The sequence below is a fragment of the Ctenopharyngodon idella genome, chromosome 24 (genome assembly GCF_019924925.1).
Source record: "Ctenopharyngodon idella isolate HZGC_01 chromosome 24, HZGC01, whole genome shotgun sequence".
Lineage (NCBI taxonomy): Eukaryota > Metazoa > Chordata > Actinopteri > Cypriniformes > Xenocyprididae > Ctenopharyngodon > Ctenopharyngodon idella.
This window is the reverse complement of record NC_067243.1, coordinates 2,155,098-2,182,019: the sequence shown is the minus strand read 5'-3', so window position 1 is coordinate 2,182,019 and position 26,922 is coordinate 2,155,098. Positions and strand designations below refer to the sequence as shown.

Genomic DNA, 26,922 nt, shown 5'->3' with positions numbered 1-26,922 from the left:
AATCCTATGGCGAAATGCTCGCTTACATAGCCAGATACCCCGTCTATTTTTGCGGGCTTTGGCGCGCTGCATCACCATAGGCTTGCGCAGCTCCGCCGCACCGTCATTGGTTCAAAAAGTTTCCCAGTTTGAACCAATGTCTGTGCAGTTACACTGCGTTATTGAAAAAGGCTTCAGTAATCTGAGAAAAAAGGAGTTTTTCCCCATACGCAGTACTCGTTTCCGTATCTCATCGAACCGAGGTTACGTATGTAACCGAGTGCGTTTTCATTCACTCCTTCAAGTGGACTATATTAGTGGAGTAATGTAGGGAATAGTGAATGAGATGTAGCATTTAAATCGATCAAACTCACAATTGTAAAAGTTACTCTTCCAACCCTTCACCCATGCAGGCCCCATAATGTCTGGCTTCCTCCACTGTGCGCTATTACCCTTCTGCTTCAGTCACACTCTTTAAAGACACTTGGCACATTGATTGCTCTCAATACAAGAACCAGACATGCAGCCCATAGAAATCCACCAATTCATTGCCAAATTTGCTTAAATGAAGGAACATGCATTTCCCCAGTACATTTTGTGTATTATTACTGTGCATTTCGTTCTTTTTGTATATTGTATAGTGTTATGCATGCCTGAAAGATGGAACTACTGGATAATGTATTTCATCTAGGTGATGTTTCATATCAAATTACTCCTTGTTTAATGACCCACATTTGGCGGACAACGCCATCTCATAGAATGCATTGTATGTTTGTTATATTTATCAGAGTATAAATGGACACAAACTTACTAGTTTACTCCCCTCATGCAAATGTGTTCACTTTCAAACAAAGAAAATCTTCCACCAGAGAATTGCACCTCTCTCACTGGTCAAGCCAAGACTTGAAGTGGAGACTTCCTGGAGAGTTCAAAAAGCCCCCACGCAGATCACACTTGGTCTTCTGGTTCTTCTCCTTGTTCTTGCTGATACTACAGATTGCTGTCACGTGAGATCCCACCTGGTCCCCGAGCCGGGCTGGTAGGCCTCACTTACTTCAAGCCATGCGCAACTGACTCGACCACAAAAGAGACAAATTAACAGTGCATGTTTGTATTAATTTTCCTTATTCAATGCAGAAGATATTGATTACAACTTCAGCACCATCGGACCGAACCATCAAGGATTTCTCCCGAACCTGCAGATCTGGGCGCTCCTCAACAGCTAAGGCATTTGCAAGTATCAGTAACGGCGATAACACTAAACGGCGATTTAGTATTAAGATTGTAAACCCCTTTTGTTAACAAAGGTGCTTTATAGTATTGAAACTGATGGTTCTTGCCGCTTGTTAAATGACTCTTTTCATAGCTTCATTCCCCTGTTATGATATGGTTCAAATTCATTTTCACTCTCATTTCCTATGTATGCGTGAATTGTATGTTTGTGTTTGTTAAGTCTAGCTATGTGTTCATGATTTAGTTAAATAAAACTTGTGTGCACATTCTTGCAAGTTGATTCTGATCTGCTTATAAACCAATGTCCCTGATAAGGATTAAGATCACAGCTATGAGCTAAGAAAGCGATATTATTCTGTGGCCAGGGAAAATACCCTTTCTCAAGAGTTGATAGACGATCAATACTGAGTGTTCGCTGCCCGAACAGATTAATTGATTGTAATATTAATTGAGCTACATCTTAATTTCTCTTAAACAGCACGAAACAAACACTCAAACAGGTGACTGAAGAGATAAATGAATATGAGCGGTTTTATTCAATAATAATAAGCCCGAAACCGACTATACTGTAAAACTGAAAATCATATAAAAGCAGTGTGATGAGTCCGAAAGTAAAGTCCCAGCATGACAGTATGTGTTTCAGATCCTCTGCTGTTGTGTGTCCGTCTGCAGGAATGTTCGTTTCACCAGCACTGCAGTGTTGAAGGGGCAGACGTACAGATTGAAGTAGAACAGAAAGTTCCAGAAGAACAGAGGCATCAGTGGCCACAGCAGCACAAACAGAGACGAGTCCAGTATCTCTGCTAACACCTCATGCCAAACCCTCACAGGGAGCGTCCTGCAGTCACACACACACAACAATCATCCGTCACACAACAGCTCCAACTGTGCTAATGCTGTTTAAAGTCATTAAACATGGAGAACATCTTTCTTTTCTTTTCTCTGTGTGTTTGTACCTCATCTCTCCTCTCTTCAACAGTGTCCAGAAGAAATACACGTCCTGCACGGACAGTAACAGAGCGTGAAAGATGACGATGCGTGTCGTCCAGTTATGAACGCTCAGCCAGTGCCAGGCGAACGCAGACAGCAGCTGATAGGGCAACAGGAAGTACATGAGCAGAAACTCCGCCCACTGACGCCAACCCGGACGGTCCTGATGCGGCAGATGCAGAAAAAGAGAGTTGTGATTAAAAACATAAAAACACCTTTTTGTTATCTCTGAGGATTGACAAATGACAGACCTGAAAGTCTTTCATTTACAGACCGTGTGCATATGGCACATTTTCAGGTCCAGTTTCAGCTTTGGGTGCCTTGAAATATTTCTAGTTAAAAGTATGGCTAGATTGTATTCTAATAAAAATTGTGAGAGCGAGGTGAGAGTTACTCATTTTTTTTTCCACCAAACATGATTCTTTCCATAGTGATAAGCTGCTGCTTTACGAACAGTCTAAAAGTTCTGTGACTGCCATTAGGGAGCAGAGAGCTTCAATTGTATGCAGATGTGCTGGAGAGTGAAAAGGCAGTGACGCACCAGCGGTGTGTCGGTCAGGCTGTCTTGCGTTGCTGCGGTTGTTTGTGCAGGGCAACTGGTGTAAATGAAGGGCAGAAATGTGTCGTCATAATCAAACAGAAACAGATAGAGCAGCGTCAGCCGGGGAAATCTGTGCAAACTCAACAGCAGAAACAGAGTCTTCCCTAAATGCAGATCCTAAAGAGAGAGAGAGAGATGGTGCTTAATCTTACCATCCATGATGAATGAACTTGAGTGAAGCATACACACACTCACTCACACACACACACACACACACACTCACCTTGTACTGCCAGAGGTTGAGTGAGACTCGGCGCTCTTTGAGTCTGTGCAGCTCCTCCAGGATGATCCGTCTGTGAGACTGATTCCTGATGCTGAACGGAGCCGCAGACAGATCTTCATCACTGAGAGCAGACAGCGTTCTGACACACACAGATTACACATTTCAAGGGTGATATGTGTGTGACGGCACTCTAGAACAGGTTCTCAAACTTTTTGATGCCAAAGACCCAAATGTGATGATTGATGACCTTCCTAAAATATTAAGGAAGCTCTCTCTCTCTCTCTCTCTATATATATATCAATGCATAATGCTCATTTATAGAGTTTGAGGACAAATAAAAAGTGCGTGTGTGTGTTACCTGCCATTGATCTGTTCCCTGAGAAAGGTTTGTTTGTACTGATTGGTCCAGACACTCAGATGCTCCACCCACAGAGTGACATCATCAGCGCTCCACCTGCTGAGTGGTTTACTGAGCAGCACATCATGACTGGAGCTGGTACTGAACGCACGGTACACTAACAACACGATCTACACACACACACACACACACACAGTGATGATGCAGTGCAACAACTCATCCTCAGTGTGTGTGTGTATGTGTCACTCACAGCTATGCAGCACAGCGCTGTCCTGATTCCAGCCAGAAACTCTCTGATGTTGATCTGTGGTGGATTCACCATATTAAACGGTGGTCGGTTCAGTAAATTAAACAGCGGTGGGTTCTGTGGCAGAGCTGCGCGAGGGGCCTCTCTCTTCCCCTGCTGCTGGAAGGCCTGGAGAACATGACGGAGCCGCGGATCGCTCAGGACGGCCTGTTTCCGTCGGCTGATATCAGCGGGAAACAGCCTCTCCACCGCATCCCTGACACACACACACACACAGGCTGTTTCATTGTGTGTCTGATTGAGAACATGAACATTAGACAGTCACCAGGACCAAACTTAACTCTAACAGTAACTGTTTGGACATGCAGGGGTCACTATCTGGATTAAAGCCCATTCACACCACAAACCATAAATCTATAATGATTACTATAATAACTGTAACAGTAACTATAATGGTTGGCAGGGTTACTTTTCAAATGTATTCCATTACAGTTACAAATTACTTCATAAATAAATAAATAAAGTATTCAGTAATGTAAGCACTACAATATGAAAGTAATGTAATCTGATTACTTTTTGATTCCTTCAAGGTCACAAATGTAAATAAAGTCAAGTAAAAAACAACATAATCAAAGTACTTTTTAATATGAATTTAAAATTAAAACTAATAAAAACTAGGCTATTAAAACAAAGCTATCATGTCTTGTTTCATCAGCCCCGTATATTAATATAAAAGGCTATACTACGGTGTACATTTTAGGACTTCCTCACATCTCAGTCATACAACGAAAAGGCGTCATGCCTCAGACTAAAAGGCTTCAGTCATCGGACAAAACGGCATCGCACCTCAGACTGAAAGGCTTCAGGTCTCAGGAAAAACAACTTCAGGTGTCAGGTCTCGTACAATTAGGCATCGGACGAAACAGCCTCAGACCAAAAGGCATCAGAAGAAACAGACTCAGATAAAAAGGCACTGGGCAAAACGGCCTCAGACTAAAAAGCATTAGACATAAAGGCATCAGACGAAACGAACTTAGAAAGAAGCGAATTGCCCCGCCTCAATGTGACGTCACGTGCAGTTTTCTGTTACATGTTACAATAAGTTGTATAAAACGTATCCCACTGAGATTATTTTGTAAATTTGTATTATTCACTAGTTTTATTTGCATGTATAAAAAGTTAGCTAAATAACACATTGCAAGTAGCTTGCATTGCAAACTATCGTGAACACATACGAAAATTAACCATGGTTAAAAGTGTGTTAACTATGTTTTTTTGTTGTTGTTGTTTTTGTCGGATTGATAGGCTACTATTTGTATAATAATAATTTTACTACAAATACCATAAACTATAGTGTTAATTTGTGGTTACCATGGTTAACTACAATAACCATGTTTTTTGTTTTATTTGTAGTATCATGGTTAATTTTTATAGAGATGTAAAAATCTTTCGAGCTATTGGACTGCAATGTTATAAGCACAGCTGCTTTGTGTACATAGTTTACCAAGGAAACGGCTTTATTTCTGCTGTTCTTGCGCCACCTACTGTCAGAGAGTTGATTAGGCAAGGCAAGGCAATTTTATTTATTTAGTACATTTCATACATATTCACAATAAAACACGGCTATGACTGCTTCACCCAACGGTTCTGTGTATCACTACACAACACCCTTAGCAACCACTCTTAGCAACATAAACTGTATGCTCTCAATTGATATTGTTCATTGAAGCTTACTGTATTATGTAGAAGAGTATTGTGAGAAAAAGATAGAGTGAGCGAGTACCTGCATTCAGATTTAGCATTTTCCTTTAGGTCAGTCCTATGTTCATAATAAAACACCTGTTTAAATGTCTGTTGTATTATCCTGTCCTTTTAACATTTAATGAGTTTTCCCATGACTTATGACGCTAGTCAAAGCAATTGTCAGTTGCATCTTGTACCGTGTTCACAACAATTCAGTCTTTTCAATGTAAAAGTCTTCTCTACTGACTGACACACTCATAAAGATGGTATGTGCCACCATCTAATGGCGTAATAATGTAACTTCTGTTGCTGTTCACAGTCAGGGACTATTTTTTTTCCGGCGGAATTTAGTGACAGTTTACTTCATGAAAGTTGCATTGATACATATTTCTGGCTTTAATATTTGTATTGTGTGGTAACCGTTTTATAAAAGCAATAAGGCACTCGAGGCTAGTGCTGTATCGTGTACAGCTTCTCGTACCTTATTGATTACACACAACATTTAAAAAAAAGTCCACACCATTTACATATTAGTCTATTTCAAAACACATGTTGATCAAGGCCGTGATCTTTCTTAATTTCACGGACTGACCCTGAGGCGTTAGTGGTGCGAGTTTCCCTTTGATGTGACTCTCCTGTTAATTTCTACATTTTCCAGCTCATTTTCCGCTAGAAAACTTACACAAAACTGCAATCATACGAACTATGGAATTTTAAATCACTAACAAACACTAATTTTAGCTAACATGATTTCCGTGCTAGTCTTAACTGCATGTATAAGTTGGATGTTGAGTCCTTTGTTAAAGAAAGCATCTTCATACCTGGAAGGCATAATTTACGCTGTACAACCATGTTGTTTCCTTTTTCCTCTTTGAAAACAAATTAACTGAAGTTTGCAGACATGAAAACGTTTTTAACTTAAAGGTGCACTATGTAGTTTTTCCATCTGCTAGAGGGCACCTATTCAAAACAAAGGTGTAGCTTGATGACGCCAAGTTTGAGCGTGGAATCTTGGGACATGTGGTCTTCACCTCACAGCCGGTGGAAATAAATAGGGATAGGATTCGGGTAGAAATCATGTTCATGGATGCGATTATTGACGTTACCGTAGTATAAAGGAGAGCAGGACTGAGTGTTGTGGGAGCTGAACGAGGCCGCTGGAGCGATTGCGCAACACACGCCTCACGAGCAGCGGAACTTTTATTATGCCACAGTCGCCGGCGCCGCTTCCGCTTTTCCGGTCATGAGTATGAGGTAACGCAGCTCTGTTTATCATATTAGATACATTTGAGAGTGTTGAAAATGATGTTATAACGTTACTCTGTGCGTTCGCTCGGCGGCTGCTGTGAGACACTGTTACACACTGCAGTAAGATAGATCGATTTTAGAATATCATATTAAATGCTGGATGGCTTGTGTAGATAAATGGCATGCAATTCATTTTAAAACGTATTGTATGATGGAGAAAATAAAGAAAAATAAAGTTGCATCTGATTATGCTATGTTAGCTACTTGACAAAATAGTGTTTTTCTCTGAGACATGGTAAAGCATGGTACTCGCAAAAAAAATCAAGAAAATAAGATTTAAACAATAAGACTAAACATGTTGAGCTATATAACAATAATTTTCTGTCTATAAATGTAACCAAACAGTTGTTCCCTTGTCTATTAAAACGTGTAATATATTAAAGCGTCTTTGGTGTTTCCATGGTTTCTACAAAATAAAACCGGAAACCGAGGCAGACCGAGGGTTAACGCGGGTATGACGCAATTGACAGGCGACTCCTCACACGCCCCGGAGCCTTGGTTAAAATTGCAATTTTCTCACGATTTACAAATAGTTGGAAACATTTGGGATATTGTAAGTACTCAAGTGAACAAAATATATAACACTGGCCTTGTGGTTTTTGGATATTGTACTGCAAAAATTTTACATATTGCAGCTTTAAGGCTGATTTATACTTCTGCATCGAGAGGCTGTGTGTAGCACCTGTAGCCTACGACGTAGCTTGACATGCACCTCTTCAAAAATGTAACAACGCGTCAATTCTTCGCTGACCACAAGCGCTGTGATTGGTCTGCTAGAACCCCTCCCTCAGGCCAAAAAACTGGCGCGAGTGAGCAGAGAAGAGTGAGCGTTTTCAACTTCCATAGGAATTGCTGTTTCAGGAGACACACACTGTCAAGCTGCAACAAAACGCGTGCCTATTTGCCGCCATCACTGCTGAAGCTTCTCTGACAACGTACATCACAGACATAATAAATACAAGTATTTATTATGTCTATGATGTACATGGCAAGCTGCTTCTTCTTCGGCTTTTGACTTGATCCTCAACATGACTGCGGACACTGCCTACTAGTGGTCTGCATGCATGTCGACGCAGAAGTATAAATGAAAACAGACGTATAATCTACAGCACAGAGGCTCCAGCGTAGGTCAGACGCAGTAGTACCAGCCTTTAGCTGCGTCTCAACGTCTGAGGAAAATGATTGTAGACAGGTGTTATTAGGTGTCATGACTGGCAGCAGAACCAGTACCTATAATCGAGCAGCGTTTAATATAGCTTTAAGTCAAAATACTGATTTATTTAGCTTTAAATGAAACCATTATAATCCTGATAGTATTCCCATTTTCTTCAAAATGTAACTGTATTCTGATTACTTTGTTTTTGGATGTAACTGTAACGAATTACAGTTACCATATTTTTATCCTGATTACGTAACGCCGTTACATGTATTCCGTTACTCCCCAACACTGATGATAACTATTCCGCATCTCTCACCGGAGCAGGATGTTGACTTTGGGAAAGCCCTGCCATACCGCTCGGCATTCTGGGCAGTCGGTCCGGAGAGCGGACGCCCACCATGTGGCCAGGCAGTGGCGGCAGAAGCTGTGTCCACAGGTGAGTGTGGTGGGATCGACCAGCACCTCGTAACAGCAGTGACAGCTGAACTCAGACATAGACAGACCCGTCATCGGCTCCGGGTCTACAGGGATCCACACGTCCATCACACTCTGTCAACACACACACACACACACACACACACACACACAGATCTTATAACAGGACGGCTCCTGTAAGTGTTTTCAGGCAGGTTCATGTCTTACTCAGTCTCAGCGCCGGTCAGCTCCTCGTCTCTCCTCTCATATCGGCTCTTTCGGTTTAGTTATTTAAACACTCGTATCTCACAGATCACGACAGAAGAGAAAGAGAAACTGCTTCATTTCAGCGCAGCACTGCCTACTCAAAACACACACATGTGACACGTCATTTCCTATATTTATGGGGACTTTCCATTGAGGGACAGTAGGGATTTTTTTATGATTTCCTACATATCGATGCCAATGTAGCTCAAACCACCATAAATACCCAAACACACACACACACACAGGTGAGTTTTTGTGAATTGTGGGGACATTCCATAGGCGTAATGGTTTTTATACTGTACAAACCGTATTTTCTATCGTCCTATACTACCCCTACCCCTAAACCTACCCATCACAGGAAACTGTGCACATTTTTACTTCCTCAAAAAAACTCATTCTGTATGATTTATAAGCCTTTTGAAAAATGGGGACATGGGGTAATGTCCTCATAAGTCACTCTCTCCTTATAATGCCTATGTCATACCCATGTCATTACACAAATTTGTGTCCTGATATGTCAGAAACACACACACACACACACACACACACACACACACACACACACACACACACACAAACTTTCAGTGTCTGTATCTGGGTCCTCCCTCTCAGAATCCTGACATTCACTTTCACTTCTGATGTGCTTTATTGCCATTGCTAATATTTGTACATTCATATCCTTTAAAATACAATACATAAAGTTACAGAGAAACATTGTTTTGGTTGTTGTCTTGTTCTGAACAACCAGCCTGAGGCTGATCTGTATGACTCTGTCATTTTTACTTTTTGCTTGGAAGCTCTTCTCTGAACTAGGCTAATTTAGGATCAGTCTTATAATGGAGGTCAATTTCATTTTAATTAATTGTAATACGTGTGTGTAATAGAAAAGTGATATTTAATTGTTTCTATTTGATCCAGCCCTGCCTAATAACACACAAATTTAGCATTGCACATTAATAAAAGAACACACATTTTACACAACCCTCTTATTTAATGGCATTTAATTATTTGTAGATTATATTTAATAGATTACACTTTCATTAAAACATTTGACATTATTGTTTTATATGTGACAAAAAGTGGTATAGTTTGCATCACTGGATATAACTGTTGATCACAAATAAACTTGATAGATTAAAAACACAAGACAAAAACAACTTTATACTGTGTTCTCTTCTTCCGCCAATGATGATGATTTAGTTTTCATTAACTCCGCCCACTTCCGGCATGAGATGTTGGCGTGGCGCTGCTGTCCTCAGACTGCTGTTGTGACGTGTAGTTCTGCAGCTGGTAGTGTTGGCAGTTCTGTTAGTGTGTAATTATAATATCTCTAAATTGCCTATCAAATTATCAAATTTCCATAAGCTTGTGCTTTTGGCCTGGCACTTAATTTACAAACACATTTTTAGTACCCACAGGTATTTTATATGGAAAAACCATGATATGAAAAAAAAAAAAAAAAAAAAACTCTTTTTTTTTCCAGATTGGTTTAATAATAATAATATTCTTCTGGTTTCTCAACTTCATTTGCTTTCTTATGAACTAAATATTGTCACCCCACGAGACTTTTCCGTAGTGATGGATGTCATTCCCACTTTAAAAAACTCAGGAGACTCTTCACCTTCTTCTCCCTCTCTCAGGAACAGAAGATTAACTCTTTCAGAATGATATTGTCCCTTCTGTAATCTCTTATTGGAGTGATTGTTTTAATGATATTCCTTGGAAGAATGTGTGGTCTTTACCTAACAAATATGTAATCACCAATAAGGATAAAGAAGAATCTTTATATATATATATATATATATATATATATATATATATATATATATCTGAGATGGATCCTCACCTATCCTCACCTTTTTGGGGATTGTGGGATCTTTTGGAAGAAATTTTGTTTATTTGTACGTGCTTCTTTTCATGAAAAGTTTTCTCTGGTGTTTAAGGATGTCTTATTTGGAATGGATTTATAACTCTGATAAAAATCTAAAAGACACGTATTTTCTTATAAATCTATTGATTTTTTCTTGCCAAGTTTTTATACATAAGTGCACATTTTTGTCTGTTAAACCTCTTTATATTATTATTAGACTTGAAATGTTATTTGAGTACTTTTTCTCCTCCAGTAATGTCAAAGCTCTAAAGTCCTTTACGTAGTGCACAAAGTATTATATGTATGTTTTTTTATATTGTACGAAAAAGGGAGTCACGTGCTTCACCTGTACAGAACTACTGCGATGATTCAGATTCAGATTCTCCAGATCATCCTACTCTTCCTGAAACATCTTTGTCGCGGTCAGTCAGAAGGTCATTTTCATCTTATTCACTCGATCGTCGAGGATTCATAAAAGCAGTAAGACTTATATGTTTACTTTCACTTTGTAAGAAAGAAAAGGAGATCGTCGAAAAAACTTAATCGCTTTCAGTTTGTCATGAACTAGTTTTTAATTCCCATTAGCGCTTTAAAATTTTAATGACTAACCATTATTCTTTGTGTGTTTACTGTATTTACGACATTACTGTACTGATAACTGTATACAGCGGCTCTTTATCTTGCAGCAGATTAGATGGATATAATCGATGTTACGTCGAAGGTTATGAAATATGATGAGCAGTAAAAGCTGATTTGTTCTCACAGAGGGTCAGGATGGTGAACTGCTGTGGTCTCGTGTCTGACAGAAATGTGCCAGGTATAAACTCTACACTTCCTCCTCACAATCACAGCTTTCACTGTTTATATACAGTGTTCATAAGTTCATAAGTTAAAGTAGTTGAGATACAGTCAAGCTAGTCTTCTGAAAGAGTAGTTAGCAACGCTACAAGTTACTGGAAAAAAGTAGATCTTTTTCTTTTTCTTTTTTACAATGACAGTATATTACAAATAACTGAATAATTGCTAATGAAGACTTTTTAAGTAAAATATATAGGGTTTAAAACAGCATAATGCAATACAATTATGATTTCAAAGAGTATGATTTATTTAGTAAACTATCCAAAGATACACACAATAATGACAAAATAGCCTGTATCTCAAACTGACTGTCAAAGTCCAAAATTGCTACAAATGTCACATCAATGCAGAAACAGAAAGTGTGTAACATAACTGGGAGCAGTACACGGGACGGGAGAAGACAGAGATGCAGGTTAAACTGACAGCACATGCAGCGTTTACTGTGAATTGAGATGCAAATCATGAGCTGCTTGTGTGAACGCTGTGCGCTTCTCTCTGAAAGCCACTGTACCTGTTTAATCACATCACAGCCTTTGCCATGTGATAAGCGCAATAAGCTATATCGCAGTTTTGTTTTCTTATTGATTGACAGAAAACAGTGGTGCAAAACACAACATTGATGTTTTAGGTTCATTATAAAACTGATCAGGGAGTCGGCCATTTTAAGGGCTGTCTCAACTGCAGAATCCTTCCAGCAAAGCCACTGGAAGGCAAGCCTGCAACCTTTAGCCAAAAAAGCATAACGGCTAATGCTAACGCCCCGCCCCTGGTGGTACGCAGAGAAGAAGACCAGAGGCTGTTTTTTGAATGGATGTCAATGGATGAGAGGCTTCACTATGATGATTAAACCACTTTTGTGGGGAGATAGCTAATCATTTAATTAATTGACAGCCTGTTTGCTAATCTTCAGCATGTTTTACACTAAACAATACTTTCGTTGGGAACTACATGTAGATTTTAGCTTGATAAAAATGTATTTTTTCAAGAGAAGGCAGACTAGGGAATGTTGCGTCTGATGTCACTGCCATTACACGATAGGCTGAGAGGAGATCACGTGATTAAGTTAGCCGTTACGCTTTCTCCAATGGTAAGAGATACAGACCCTCTTATCTCCCCATTATATACAATCTCTGCTTCCCGTGCACTGAAACATTTGCTCCCAGAAAAGTCCCACAATGCACTGTGAAAACCACTAAGCACTGATGCTCACATTAGCTGGGTCTCATTTCGAAGGCTGCGTCCTCTGGAGGTCACATTTGAAGGCTGCATACGTCATTAAGGCAGTCTCATTTAAGAAAAGTAACCATTAGATTTCCAAAGTTAGAAAGAAATGACAGTATTTTACACCTCACGAGGAATAACAGTCAATTTTATTACCGTTACTTTAAGACATCCTTGATGACGAATGCAGCCTTCAAATGTGATCTCCAGAGGACGCAGCCTCCGAAATGAGACGCAGCTCTCTTTCCCTTAACGGAAGTTCTGAAGCGCAAAACTTAAATCACGTGAGCCAACTCACTACACATAATGACATGCCATAGATGTTTTTAAAAATACAAACAATTATTTTAATTTATTTCAGCATAAACATACATTGCTAGAGAATTAATGAACATAATCTAGCTAATATATCAAATTTATTATTACAGAAAAATATCATCTCTGCCATTGTTCATGAATACTAGTTGTGATGTTGTACAATGAGGACGTTGTGTTGTCGCCGGAAATAGAGTCGTTAGTGTCCAAATGTGTAGTGAGCCCGCGTCCTTTACTGTCCTTACCAGTGCCCGAATTCATTAACATGATATGCTGATTGAGACGCACCCTTAGTAATCCTGAAGACATTGATTAGCTTGTGTTTCGAAGTGATGACGCTGAAGCTGAGATCGTTCTCCAGCTGAACGGTACACGATGCTCTAGTTTATAATCATAATCATAGCTCTATAGTTTCGAATCAGAAAAAAAATGCACGCGTGTGGTTTCTCGAGAGAGAGAAATTGCAGATCATAAGCAAACTTAAGACGCTGTGGAGACATTACACGTCACATTCTAATGTCACATGTCTTTACGGGATGTGTGTGAATGCATGCACAGATTCCAGTAAATCACTTGAATGAACCAAACTCAAACAACCGGGACACATTTTCAGTGTATTTTCCGGTATCTCTGTGTGAAAGGGGCTCAGTACAGATGTTGACTATCCCTGAAATAGAGTACAATAAAGCAGGATAATTAAAAGGATTAGTTCACTTTAAAATGAAATTACCCCAAGATTGACTCACCCTCAAGGACCCTCATCAGGTGTATAGGAAGCTCAAGAAAGTGCATCCATCCATCATAAACGTGTACTCTACATGGCTCCAGAGGTTAATAAAGGCCTTCTGAAGTGAAGCGATGCGTTTGTGTAGAAAAAATATCCATATTTAACACGTTAAACACATAGCTTCTGCCAGATCGCCTCGTTTTAATCAGAGCATTTTAATCTTTTGTTTGTATAAATCACAGTAGATTCATGTGAAATATCAATGCACTCCTGTACATCCTTTACATAATCATCAGACGGTCTCTTCTCAGAGAACTGTAAACCTGCAAGATGTAATGCAGAGTTTAATTTGTGCATCAGCAGCCAGTCAGCTCATTGATAAACATTTTAAGTACGCGGCAGTATTTGCTGTAGCAGTCTGCAGCAGGTTTCAGAAACCCTCCTCCTTCCCCAGCTCCACCTGTATAGATCTGCTATGGGGTTATTTCATGTATGCTATATGTGCAGCAGCAGCATGTCTTACATGTTCACAGCAGCATATCTGTGAATGTATTGGCAGTAGCAAGTCTCCACACTTGCTCTGCAGCAATAATCAGCAGCACAGCAGATCTATCCCGCCAAGAACAAATACATTAACATTGCCACATCCATTACCATGTCAATTAGTCTGAGAGTTTTCATGACAGAACTGAGCTACTGTCAAGTTACTGGAACATGCAGTTAAGTTTGTAGTGTCGCTACTTGTAGTTAGCTACTCCCCAACATTGTATATTCACTATGGTGTATAATTCTTCATTACCAATAGGTGAAGATCTTCTGAAGAGAGTGTTGAGATGCTTGTGTGTTTGATCTTCTGAAGAGAGTGTTGAGATGTTTGTGTGTTTGTGCAGATCTTCTGAAGAGAGTGTTGAGATGTTTGTGTGTGTGTGCAGATCTTCTGAAGAGAGTGTTGAGATGTTTGTGTGTTTGTGCAGATCTTCTGAAGAGAGTGTTGAGATGTTTGTGCAGATCTTCTGAAGAGAGTGTTGAAATGTTTGTGTGTTTGTGCAGATCTTCTGAAGAGAGTGTTGAGAAGTTTGTGTGTTTGTCAAGATCTTCTGAAGAGAGTGTTGAGATGTTTGTGTGTTAATGCAGATCTTCTGAAGAGAGTGTTGAGATGTTTGTGTGTTTGTGCAGATCTTCTGAAGAGAGTGTTGAGATGTTTGTGTGTTTGTGCAGATCTTCTGAAGAGAGTGTTGAGATGTTTGTGCAGATCTTCTGAAGAGAGTGTTGAGATGTTTGTGTGTTTGATCTTCTGAAGAGAGTGTTGAGATGTTTGTGCAGATCTTCTGAAGAGTGTTGAGAAGTTTGTGTGTTTGTGCAGATCTTCTGAAGAAAGTGTTGAGATGTTTGTGTGTTTGTGCAGATCTTCTGAAGAGAGTGTTGAGATGTTTGTGCAGATCTTCTGAAGAGAGTGTTGAGAAGTTTGTGTGTTTGTGAAGATCTACTGAAGAGAGTGTTGAGATGTTTGTGCAGATCTTCTAAAGAGAGTGTTGAGATGTTTGTGTGTTTGATCTTCTGAAGAGAGTGTTGAGATGTTTGTGCAGATCTTCTAAAGAGAGTGTTGAGATGTTTGTGTGTTTGTGCAGATCTTCTGAAGAGAGTGTTGAGATGTTTGTGCAGATCTTCTGAAGAGAGTGTTGAGATGTTTGTGTGTTTGTGCAGATCTTCTGAAGAGAGTGTTGAGATGTTTGTGTGTTTGATCTTCTGAAGAGAGTGTTGAGATGTTTGTGCAGATCTTCTGAAGAGAGTGTTGAGATGTCTGTGTGTTTGTGCAGATCTTCTGAAGAGAGTGTTGAGATGTTTGTGCAGATCTTCTGAAGAGAGTGTTGAGATGTTTGTGTGTGTGTGCAGATCTTCTGAAGAGAGTGTTGAGATGTTTGTGTGTGTGTGCAGATCTTCTGAAGAGAGTGTTGAGATGTTTGTGTGTTTGTGCAGATCTTCTGAAGATAGTGTTGAGATGTTTGTGTGTGTGTGCAGATCTTCTGAAGAGAGTGTTGAGATGTTTGTGTGTGTGCAGATCTTCTGAAGAGAGTGTTGAGATGTTTGTGTGTGTGTGCAGATCTTCTGAAGAGAGTGTTGAGATGTTTGTGTGTGTGTGCAGATCTTCTGAAGAGAGTGTTGAGATGTTTGTGTGTGTGCGCAGATCTTCTGAAGAGAGTGTTGAGATGTTTGTGTGTGTGTGTGTGCAGATCTTCTGAAGAGAGTGTTGAGATGTTTGTGTGTGTGTGTGTGTGTGTGTGTGTGTGTGTGTGCAGATCTTCTGAAGAGAGTGTTGAGATGTTTGTGCAGATCTTCTGAAGAGAGTGTTGAGATGTTTGTGTGTTTGTGCAGATCTTCTGAAGAGAGTGTTGAGATGTTTGTGTGTTTTTGCAGATCTTCTGAAGAGAGTGTTGAGATGTTTGTGTGTTTGATCTTCTGAAGAGAGTGTTGAGAAGTTTGTGTGTTTGTGCAGATCTTCTGAAGAGAGTGTTGAGAAGTTTCTGTGTTTGTGCAGATCCACTGTAGAGAGTGTTGAGATGTTTGTGCAGATCTTCTGAAGAGAGTGTTGAGATGTTTGTGTGTGTGTGCAGATCTTCTGAAGAGAGTGTTGAGATGTTTGTGTGTGTGCAGATCTTCTGAATAGAGTGTTGAGATGTTTGTGTGTGTGTGTGCAGATCTTCTGAAGAGAGTGTTGAGATGTTTGTGTGTGTGTGCAGATCTTCTGAAGAGAGTGTTGAGATGTTTGTGCAGATCTTCTGAAGAGAGTGTTGAGATGTTTGTGTGTGTGTGCAGATCTTCTGAAGAGAGTGTTGAGATGTTTGTGTGTTTGTGCAGATCTTATGAAGAGAGTGTTGAGATGTTTGTGTGTGTGTGCAGATCTTCTGAAGAGAGTGTTCAGAAGTTTGTGTGTTTGTGCAGATCTTCTGAAGAGAGTGTTGAGATGTTTGTGTGTTTGTGCAGATCTTCTGAAGAGAGTGTTGAGAAGTTTGTGTGTTTGTGCAGATCTTCTGAAGAGAGTGTTGAGATGTTTGTGTGTTTGTGCAGATCTTCTGAAGAGAGTGTTGAGATGTTTGTGTGTTTGTGCAGATCTTCTGAAGAGAGTGTTGAGATGTTTGTGTGTTTGTGCAGATCTTCTGAAGAGAGTGTTGAGATGTTTGTGTGTTAATGCAGATCTTCTGAAGAGAGTGTTGAGATGTTTGTGTGTTAATGCAGATCTTCTGAAGAGAGTGTTGAGATGTTTGTGTGCTTGTGCAGATCTTCTGAAGAGAGTGTTGAGATGTTTGTGTGTTTGATCTTCTGAAGAGAGTGTTGAGATGTTTGTGTGTGTGTGTGTTTGATCTTCTGAAGACAGTGTTGAGATGTTTGTGTGTGTGTGCAGATCTTCTGAAGAGAGTGTTGAGATGTTTGTGTGATCTTCTGAAGAGAGTGTTGAGATGTTTGTGCAGATCTTCTGAAGAGAGTGTTGAGATGTTTGTGCAGATCTTCTGAAGAGAGTGTTGAGATGTTTGTGTGATCTTCTGAAGAGAGTGTTGAGATGTTTTTCTGCAGATCTTCTGAAGAGAGTGTTGAGATGTTTGTGCAGATCTTCTGAAGAGAGTGTTGAGATGTTTGTGTGTTTGATCTTCTGAAGAGAGTGTTGAGATGTTTGTTTGTGTGTGTGTGTTTGATCTTCTGAAGAGAGTGTTGAGATGTTTGTGTGTTTGTGCAGATCTTCTGAATAGAGTGTTGAGATGTTTGTGCAGATCTTCTGAAGAGAGTGTTGAGATGTTTGTGTGATCTTCTGAAGAGAGTGTTGAGATGTTTGTGCAGATCTTCTGAAGAGAGTGTTGAGATGTTTGTGTGTTTGTGCAGATCTTCTGAAGAGAGTGTTGAGATGTTTGTGTGATCTTCTGAAGAGAGTGTTGAGATGTTTGTGTGATCTTCTGAAGAGAGTGTTGAGATGTTTGTGCAGATCTTCTGAAGAGAGTGTTGAGATGTTAGTGTGTTTGATCTTCTGAAGAGAGTGTTGAGATGTTTGTTTGTGTGTGTGTGTTTGATCTTCTGAAGAGAGTGTTGAGATGTTTGTGTGTTTGTGCAGATCTTCTGAATAGAGTGTTGAGATGTTTGTGCAGATCTTCTGAAGAGAGTGTTGAGATGTTTGTGTGATCTTCTGAAGAGAGTGTTGAGATGTTTGTGCAGATCTTCTGAAGAGAGTGTTGAGATGTTAGTGTGTTTGATCTTCTGAAGAGAGTGTTGAGATGTTTGTTTGTGTGTGTGTGTTTGATCTTCTGAAGAGAGTGTTGAGATGTTTGTGTGTTTGTGCAGATCTTCTGAATAGTGTGTTGAGATGTTTGTGCAGATCTTCTGAAGAGAGTGTTGAGATGTTTGTGTGATCTTCTGAAGAGAGTGTTGAGATGTTTGTGCAGATCTTCTGAAGAGAGTGTTGAGATGTTTGTGTGTTTGTGCAGATCTTCTGAAGAGAGTGTTGAGATGTTTGTGTGATCTTCTGAAGAGAGTGTTGAGATGTTTGTGTGATCTTCTGAAGAGAGTGTTGAGATGTTTGTGCAGATCTTCTGAAGAGAGTGTTGAGATGTTAGTGTGTTTGATCTTCTGAAGAGAGTGTTGAGATGTTTGTTTGTGTGTGTGTGTTTGATCTTCTGAAGAGAGTGTTGAGATGTTTGTGTGTTTGTGCAGATCTTCTGAATAGAGTGTTGAGATGTTTGTGCAGATCTTCTGAAGAGAGTGTTGAGATGTTTGTGTGATCTTCTGAAGAGAGTGTTGAGATGTTTGTGCAGATCTTCTGAAGAGAGTGTTGAGATGTTAGTGTGTTTGATCTTCTGAAGAGAGTGTTGAGATGTTTGTTTGTGTGTGTGTGTTTGATCTTCTGAAGAGAGTGTTGAGATGTTTGTGTGTTTGTGCAGATCTTCTGAATAGAGTGTTGAGATGTTTGTGCAGATCTTCTGAAGAGAGTGTTGAGATGTTTGTGTGATCTTCTGAAGAGAGTGTTGAGATGTTTGTGCAGATCTTCTGAAGAGAGTGTTGAGATGTTTGTGCAGATCTTCTGAAGAGAGTGTTGAGATGTTAGTGTGTTTGATCTTCTGAAGAGAGTGTTGAGATGTTTGTTTGTGTGTTTGTGTGATCTTCTGAAGATAGTGTTGAGATGTTTGTGCAGATCTTCTGAAGAGAGTGTTGAGATGTTAGTGTGTTTGATCTTCTGAAGAGAGTGTTGAGATGTTTGTGTGTTTGATCTTCTGAAGAGAGTGTTGAGATGTTAGTGTGTTTGATCTTCTGAAGAGAGTGTTGAGATGTTTGTGTGATCTTCTGAAGAGAGTTTTGAGATGTTTGTGCAGATCTTCTGAAGAGAGTTTTGAGATGTTTGTGCAGATCTTCTGAAGAGAGTGTTGAGATGTTTGTGTGTTTGATCTTCTGAAGAGAGTGTTGAGATGTTTGTGCGGATCTTCTGAAGAGAGTTTTGAGATGTTTGTGCAGATCTTCTGAAGAGAGTGTTGAGATGTTTGTGTGTTTGATCTTCTGAAGAGAGTGTTGAGATGTTTGTGCGGATCTTCTGAAGAGAGTGTTGAGATGTTTGTGTGTGTGTGTGCAGATCTTCTGAAGAGAGTGTTGAGATGTTTGTGTGTGTGTGCAGATCTTCTGAAGAGTGTTGAGATGTTTGTGTGTGTGTGCAGATCTTCTGAAGATAGTGTTGAGATGTTTGTGTGTTTGATCTTCTGAAGAGAGTGTTGAGATGTTTGTGCGGATCTTCTGAAGAGAGTGTTGAGATGTTTGTGTGTGTGCAGATCTTCTGAAGAGAGTGTTGAGATGTGTGTGTGTGTGTGTGTGCAGATCTTCTGAAGAGAGTGTTGAGATGTTTGTGCAGATCTTCTGAAGAGAGTGTTGAGATGTTTGTGTATTTGATCTTCTGAAGAGAGTGTTGGGATGTTTGTGCTTGCACAGATCTTCTGAAGAGAGTGTTGAGATGTTTGTGCAGATCTTCTGAAGAGAGTGTTGAGAAGTTTTTGTGTTTGTGCAGATCTTCTGAAGAGAGTGTTGATAAGTTTGTGTGTTTCTCTCAGTTCCTCTGAAGAGCATCTCAGTGGAGCTGCAGGTTAAGGATCATGTGGCCTCCGTCAGCTCCAGTCTACAGTATGTCAATGAGGAGGAGCGTCCGCTGGAGGCCGTGTTTGTCTTCCCGCTGCCCGCCGATGCCGCCGTCTGCCACTTCAGTGCCAAGATCGGAGAGCAGGAGATTGTGGCAGAGGTGCAGGACAAACAGAGCGTGAGTCTAAACACCAGCGGTGTTGTGTTTTTCTATGACAGGTGTTCCACTCCTTCCACTCAAATTACGTGAAGTCATTATCGAGAAGTGGCATGGTACGTTTTAATGTTAGATTTAACGTTGCTTAGTTCTTGATAATTCCTCGTAAATTGTATTCTAAGTAGCAGAACTTAAGTTTTGAGAAAATATCTTTGCACAAATTACGAGCAGTGATGCACACTTGACAAGTTCTTTATCTTTCTACAGCAATCCATTTAATTCATTTAACTCCAGGGAGACATTTGCCATGATATGACACGGTTTTTCATCACTTTCCACAGCCTCTCACCATTTGAATAAAATGGGCCTTTTGTTGATGTGCCTTTTAAGGCTTCTATATGTAAATTACTTCTGTTATGAATGATCTTCTCCCTGTGATTGTGATTTTTTTTTTATTTTTTTATTTTTTTATTATTTCGAACAACAAATAAAATATAATAAAAAAAAATTAAAATAATAAGATACAATAATTGTGTTACCTGTAATGAAGGGATGACAGCGTGAGGATCCATTTGCAGTTTCTTTATTGTGACAACAAAGCACAAGGCAGACAAGGGCAAGACAGAAGCGGAAACAGGGACAGGCTTGGGTCGAGGCAGGCGGCAGACAAACAGAAACTTACAACAGGCAGAGTTCAGGGCAGGCAGCAGACAAACGTAATCCAGGAAACAGGCAAGGTTCAAGGCAGGCGGCAGAGGTTCACAAATGATAAACAGTCCAATCAATAGCAAGGTAACAGTCCACAAGAAAACGCTCAGTAGTGACCACCAGAGCAAATCAAGACTTCGCAGTGTATGGGTGCGTGTGTGCGTCTTAAATAGTGTGAGTGTGATGCAATGCAGGTGTGTGCAATCAGTCCCAGGAATGAGGGCCTATGGGTAACGTAGTCCAGAAGGAAGTGACTCAGAACTCAGGTGATGGCTCCCTCCGGCGGCCGGGAGGAGGAGCCGCGGGAGCCGTATTCGTGACATTACCACATACAGAAGAAAAAACAATATCTAAGAATAATCATCAATTAATTACATGTGTCCGAAAAGGAGCGGGATGAAGCAAAAGCTTATTTACCCACCCCTTATACAGCTATCAAAAATTCCAATATATATGAAATATTTTTTATATATATACTATATATTCATAGCACAATAACAAATACCCTTTTTTTAAACTCAAACCAAATTTGACCTTTTATACCAAACGACCCCTCACCCTGTAGTCTTAATACAATCAGTCTTTTAACCCACCCTCACACTCACTTTTGTTCATCCGCATATCCTTTTAGTAACTCGTTTTCATACAACTTTTTAAACTATTTAAAGTTTGTACGATATTTTAACACCTGCTCCAAATTATTCCACAACCTCACCCCACATATAGTGATGCACATACTTTTTAGAGTTGTTCTTATGTTGAGCTTTTTAAAGTTTAATTCATCTCTTAAGTTATACCCACCCTGCCTCCCATAAACATTTTTTGTAAATTTTCCGGAAGTAAATTATTTCTTGCTTTAAACATAACTTGTGCCGTCTTAAATTTAACCAGATCAATAAACTTTAGTGTATATGATTTCAAGAATAATGAATTTGTATGTTCCAGATATCCAACATTATTTATGATTCTGATTATATACAATGATTTATTATCCAGAATATATCTCGCTTTATTTAATATTGCTCTAGTCTTTACCAGTTTTGCTTCTATGTGTTTTATATGTGGTTTCCAGCAGATTTTGTGATCTAAAGTAACACCAAGAAATGTATTTTCATACACCCTTTATATACTGATATTATCAATTTTCAATTCTACTTGAGGTTTAGTATACTTTCCAAATAACATAATTTTTGTTTTACTTATATTTAATGATAATTTATTTACATCAAACCACCGTTTTAATTTAATGATTTCGTTTGCGATCACCTCCAAAAGCTGCTGTAAATTTTCCCTTGAACAGAAAATATTTGTGTCATCAGCAAATAAAATAAATTTTAATATATTTGATACTCTACAAATATCATTAATGTAAATTATGAAAAGTTTAGGGCCTAAGACCGATCCCTGTGGTACTCCACAAGTTATGTCCATGCATATAGATTTCTGATCACCGATTTCCACAAATTGTTGCCAGCTTCTCAAATAACTACTCACCCAGTCCAATCCAACCCCTCTGATTCCATACCTCTCCAGTTTCTGTAATAAAATGTCATGATTTATGGTATCAAATGCTTTCTTTAAATCTATGAATATTCCTAACACATATTTTTTAGTATCTATACAATTTGTAATTTCCTCAATTAATTCCATTAGAACCAAAGATGTTGATCTGTTTGTCCGGAATCCGTATTGACTTTCAATTAGCAGATTGTGTGTTTCAATAAAATCATCAAGTCTTTCTGTAAACAGTTTTTCTAGGATTTTGGAGAACTGGGGAAGTACAGAAACAGGCCTGTAATTTGTGAAAAGGTGTTTATCCCCTGTTTTATATAATGGTATTACTTTTGCTACTTTCATTTTTTCTGGAAATTTATCGAATTGAAAAGACAAGTTAGTGATATGAGTTAATGGTTCTGCAATTTCTTCAATTACTTTTTTTACTATAATCATGTCAATATTATTCTAGTCCATGGAAGATTTGTTTTTACACTTTCTTACAATATCTATTATCTCGTTCCTTTCCACTGCTTGAAATGAGTTAAAAGTCTTATTGGTTTAAAGGTGAAGTGATTTCTGAGAAACGCTGTTGTAAGTGGATCGGAGCAAGCAGCTCAACACGCTTGTAGCCAATCAGCAGTAGGGGTGTTTCCACTCATGATGGGGGAGGAGCTAGAGTGAGTAAGAGGGAGATTTGAAGAAAGAGAGATGCCTGAGAGACATTACAAAAGAAAAAAGCTCAGAGGAATATCACTGGAAAAAGAAGGATTATGATCAGGCAAGAGCTTTAGGAGTAATGTTAATGTTAGCAAAGCTTTCCAGCACAAGACCTGAAAACAGATGCAAAGGTTGAGTTGTTTCTGTTCCACATGTGAGTAACATTAGTTTTCTAAGCATTATTTTGCTATTTTGACCTGCAAAGGACCAGTCAAAGCTCTGATGAGGCTTATGCAGCATCATGATTTATCTGAAATACAGCAATATTAATATTAATCAAAATATTAGTAGTGGTACTTGTCCTGAGAAGTTTGAAAACCAAGATCAGTACGAAAAAAACATTGAAATGTTCTGCTCAGACATTGTCCTCATATCTTTCTCCTATTATTTATATGTCAGCTGGAACGACGGTAAGGTTCCTCTGGTGATTGTGGTTATGGGTGTGTTTGTCTCTTCCAGGCGCGGGATCAGTATGATGATGCTGTGAGTTCGGGTCAGCAGGCGTTTCTGCTGGAAGAGAGCGATGCGAGTTCAGATGTGTTCAAACTGAGCGTCGGGTGTTTGTCTCCGGGTCAGACTGCCATCATCTCCATCGTCTACGTCATCGAGCTCAGTGTTCAGGCCGATCATGCGCTGCGCTTCTGTCTGCCGGCTGTACTCAACCCTAGATACTCACCTGCAGGTGCACAGCTTACCTGATTTCACAAAAGAACACACACTAAGACCTCAAGATCATCATTATATATAGGCCACAACAGGGACTGTCCATTGTGTCACTTAATTACACAAGTGTTTTTACCACTGTGTCTTTCTACATGGTTTTAATAAATAAGTTATGTTTGTTTTCAAAATTTTTGCTGATTTAAAATCAAAGCCAAAACAAAGGATATAAAATCTTTTAACAACTATTCTTCCCAGAAAGCACTGTGAATGATGTAATCAAACCTCTTACTTCCCTCGTCACACACACTACTGGTCAAAAGTTTGGAATAAATGAACAAAAGCAATTTCTTGAATTTCTACAGTAGTATCATATTGAAATATATTCTGATTCTAAAGAAATAAATTAATACTATCAAAACAATTACATGTAGCTGAACACTTACACAGGTGTTAAGGCCCGTTTACACCAAGAATGATAACTATAAAGATAACGATAAAGATATAATTCTAGAAAATGGTTCTAAATATACAAGAATAGCAGTGTCCACACCACAGCTATAACGATAACGATACAGAGAAACAATATCGTTGGGATCTTCAGAACGATTTTTTTCCAGCTGTTGAATGATAAAACACTGACAGCCAATCAGAATCCATTCTAATTTAAGGGCTCGCACATTTAAAATGGCAGACGACATTGCGGAGAAGTTGATCGCCGAGGTTTAGAAAAAGCCACCACTGTTTGACAAGTCAAACCCCCTTTTCAAAGATACTTTAAAGAAAATGGATATATGGAAAACAATCAGTCATACCTTGTGAATAAATGGTGAGAAGTATTAATGATATTTGCCAGGCTAGCAAACAGTTTAAAATAAAATGACCTCAGGTATCCAGCGCTAGTTTCAACAACATTGTTTTGCTTCCTTTGAAGTTGCAGTGAAAAAAGACTAGGCATTGTTTTTATTCCACTATATTGACTTTCAGCTAAGTTCACTGTTAGATAAAGATCGATTATTCACTCGAAACATATCATGCTGAGGACATCTGCTGGTTAAAGCCATGTAAATGCATCAAAAACAGCAATAACATGTTGTACACACTTTGAAACCATAGTGTGTGAGCTTAGAATAAACAGACCGTTATCATTTTTTGGTGTGGTCTCAAATATAGTTATCGTTATAGTTATCTTTATAGTTATTGGTGTGAATAGACCTTTAGTATTTAAATTTCATTACCATCTATACAAAAGGAGAGTAATTTTGCTGTGCAATTTAAACATGGACCATGTAACATTATGCAGTGAATTCTGAACATGTCATTCTTGTTTTGTGAAGAAATTTTACAAAAGAAACAATTGTTTTTAGGTCATTGTTTTATAAGTGACAAAGTGTGCTTGTTGGTTGACAACCTTTGGTAGTGTTCTGGAAGAATGAGCTGATCCAACACATGCTGTTGGGCTCAATATTGACTGGTGTTATATAGTATCTCTGTTTGTCTGTGTGATTCTCTCAGCTTCAGCAGCCAGTGTTCCAGAAGTTTCCTCAGCATGTGTTATTCCCTACACACTGTCTCTGAGTGTCGATGTGAGATCTTCAGACCGAATCTCCAGACTGGAGTCCAGCTGCCCTCTGGATCCTCTGGTGTTCCTCGACCCGGATCATACGCATGCCACGGTACTGAGTGTGATTCTGTGTGTGTGTACAATTTTTATGCACTTTTAATTTCAAGAAGGCTGTAATGGTGTGTGTAGGTGAATCTGAGTGCTGGTCACCGGTTCGATAAGGATGTTGAGCTGTTTCTGTACTATGAGAATACCCATTAGCCCACTGCTGTAGTGGAGGCCGGAGTGGCCACGGCTCAGCCAGGTACATGTTTTTGTTTATACACAAATTCTGTTTAGTGTAAATATACTTCTAATATGCAAGTTAAAGCGGTACAGATTATACGGTTTTAACAGTTCTTTACCATTTTGCTTGAGTATACAATGTGATCCTAGTGAGACCTTGGATAAAAGTCCTGGCACACTGTGAGCTTGGTCATGCTCAAGTTCTCTACAGCACCCTTGTGAGTGTCCCCAATAGTAGTTCCTGATTTTTTTGACTTGTTTCTGGAGGTCAAGCCCCCTGTTGGAGAGTTTGGTCGATCCACAAAAGCGTATTCGCCTCTCTCAGCATGACCTCCTGGCTCCTACCTTACCTGTTCCATCGCACGTTGTGCCTCGGAAAGTTTTAGGCCAGACCCTTTGTACAAGCAGAGTCTCAGGTTCTCCATGCTCTCTGGCCTTCGGAGTCCAAGAAGTAGCCAAAGGTTGTGTGATCACAGCCCATTTTTGACAGCATCCAATGCCCTTGCAGTTGCAGTTGGCATGCAGAAAAGAAAGTATATCTAAAAGCCTCAGGGTGCAGTTAATCCACATGTCCTTCCTGACGTCACTGTCTTTTTGCAATCAGAGGACACCTTGATGCCCACAGATTGAGACAAACCCGAGGCCCAAGGGCCAGCCCTGCACAGCCTTGTCCAGACGAAGAACAGTTAACATCCCTGGCAGATTACTTAGCGTGTGGCAACGCCTGCAAGGTGTCTCACGCCTGGTACTACAAACCTTTTAGCATGGTTACACCATCCAATTTCGAATTTCTTGCGTCATCTGAATCTTTGAGTCAGTCCATTTTGTATCAGTTCCGAGCGAGAGATTGGTTCATGAGTCTCTCGACTGGTTGGGGACTGAGCGCCAGTCTGTCTGGGAATCAGAACAATCTTTTTTTTCTCTCTCTCCCCTCTTCCCTCTCTCTTCTCTGTCGCTCCTGATGCTTTGCTCCTATTCTCTTGCCTCGTCTGTCCTTAGCCCCAGGCACTGCGGCCGCCATGATGGGTCCCCCCTGAGGGGGAGAGAAGAGCACAGTGTTGTGAGTACCCCCCGACCTGCGAGGTCTTGTATCTCACGGAGGAGCTTCGAAAGCAAAAAGACGGAGCAAAGACAGTGAAGGTCGAGAGAGGACCAGGCTTGAACTTTACGTTGTGTTTTGTTTATGTTTTACTTTCATTTTGTGCTCGTTTATTTATTAAAGTGTTTAAACATTTGCTGATTCCCGCCTCCTTCTCCCCTGAACGACACACAGTGTTAGACTGATATTAGCTCAATAGTGGAGTTCAGTCATCAGGACATGGTTCTCTGTTATTTGAGGAGTCTTGGACTACGAGTGAACCTCCAGAAGAGTATATTGCTGCCGAGACAGTGGACAAGTTTTCTAAGAGTGGACTTACATTGTCCCACCATGCATGTCTCCCACACGTGTTCAATCTATCCCGGACTGTTTGAGTCAGTTCAAACCAGGACGAGTAGTTGAAGAAGGCATATGTCGCAGATTGCTGGGTCTTATGGCAGCAGCATCCCCTGTAGTTCAGTTGGGTCTGCTCCATATGAGGCTGTTCCAGTGGTGAATCAAGGGCCTAGGGATTTTGCCTTGTTGGCATCACTGCTGCAGAGTTACGCTAACACGCAGAGGCTATCGTGCCTTGTGCTGTGGATGAGACCCCACTCCTATCCGCATTCGGAGTTTGGACGGAC

The 26,922-nt window shown here is 39.8% G+C and overlaps 2 protein-coding genes and 1 pseudogene across 7 annotated transcripts in view; 2 read left to right on the top strand and 1 right to left on the bottom strand.

Annotated features, from left to right (window-relative positions):
* LOC127507143 (von Willebrand factor A domain-containing protein 5A-like) overlaps positions 1-26,922 on the top strand; it is a 182,480-nt gene that overhangs the window by 146,134 nt on the left and 9,424 nt on the right. The window lies entirely within an intron of this gene.
* Positions 1-26,922, top strand: part of LOC127507150 (von Willebrand factor A domain-containing protein 5A-like) — a 182,288-nt pseudogene that overhangs the window by 146,633 nt on the left and 8,733 nt on the right.
* On the bottom strand, positions 1,726-8,641 carry LOC127507146 (bifunctional apoptosis regulator-like). 3 transcript variants are annotated; one of them, XM_051884099.1, is made up of 8 exons: positions 8,484-8,624; positions 8,158-8,390; positions 3,635-3,925; positions 3,385-3,554; positions 3,027-3,165; positions 2,744-2,920; positions 2,169-2,365; positions 1,726-2,050 (listed from the first exon to the last, which is right to left on the bottom strand). In XM_051884099.1, the coding sequence occupies exons 2-8, from the start codon at positions 8,239-8,241 to the stop codon at positions 1,852-1,854; spliced, it is 1,257 nt and encodes a 418-aa protein (XP_051740059.1). In that variant the 5' UTR covers positions 8,242-8,390; positions 8,484-8,624; the 3' UTR covers positions 1,726-1,851. The 3 variants fall into 3 exon arrangements, with proteins under 3 accessions (XP_051740059.1, XP_051740058.1, XP_051740060.1); XM_051884098.1 differs by having other exon boundaries at positions 3,635-3,887; XM_051884100.1 differs by lacking the exon at positions 8,158-8,390 and having other exon boundaries at positions 3,635-3,887; positions 8,484-8,641.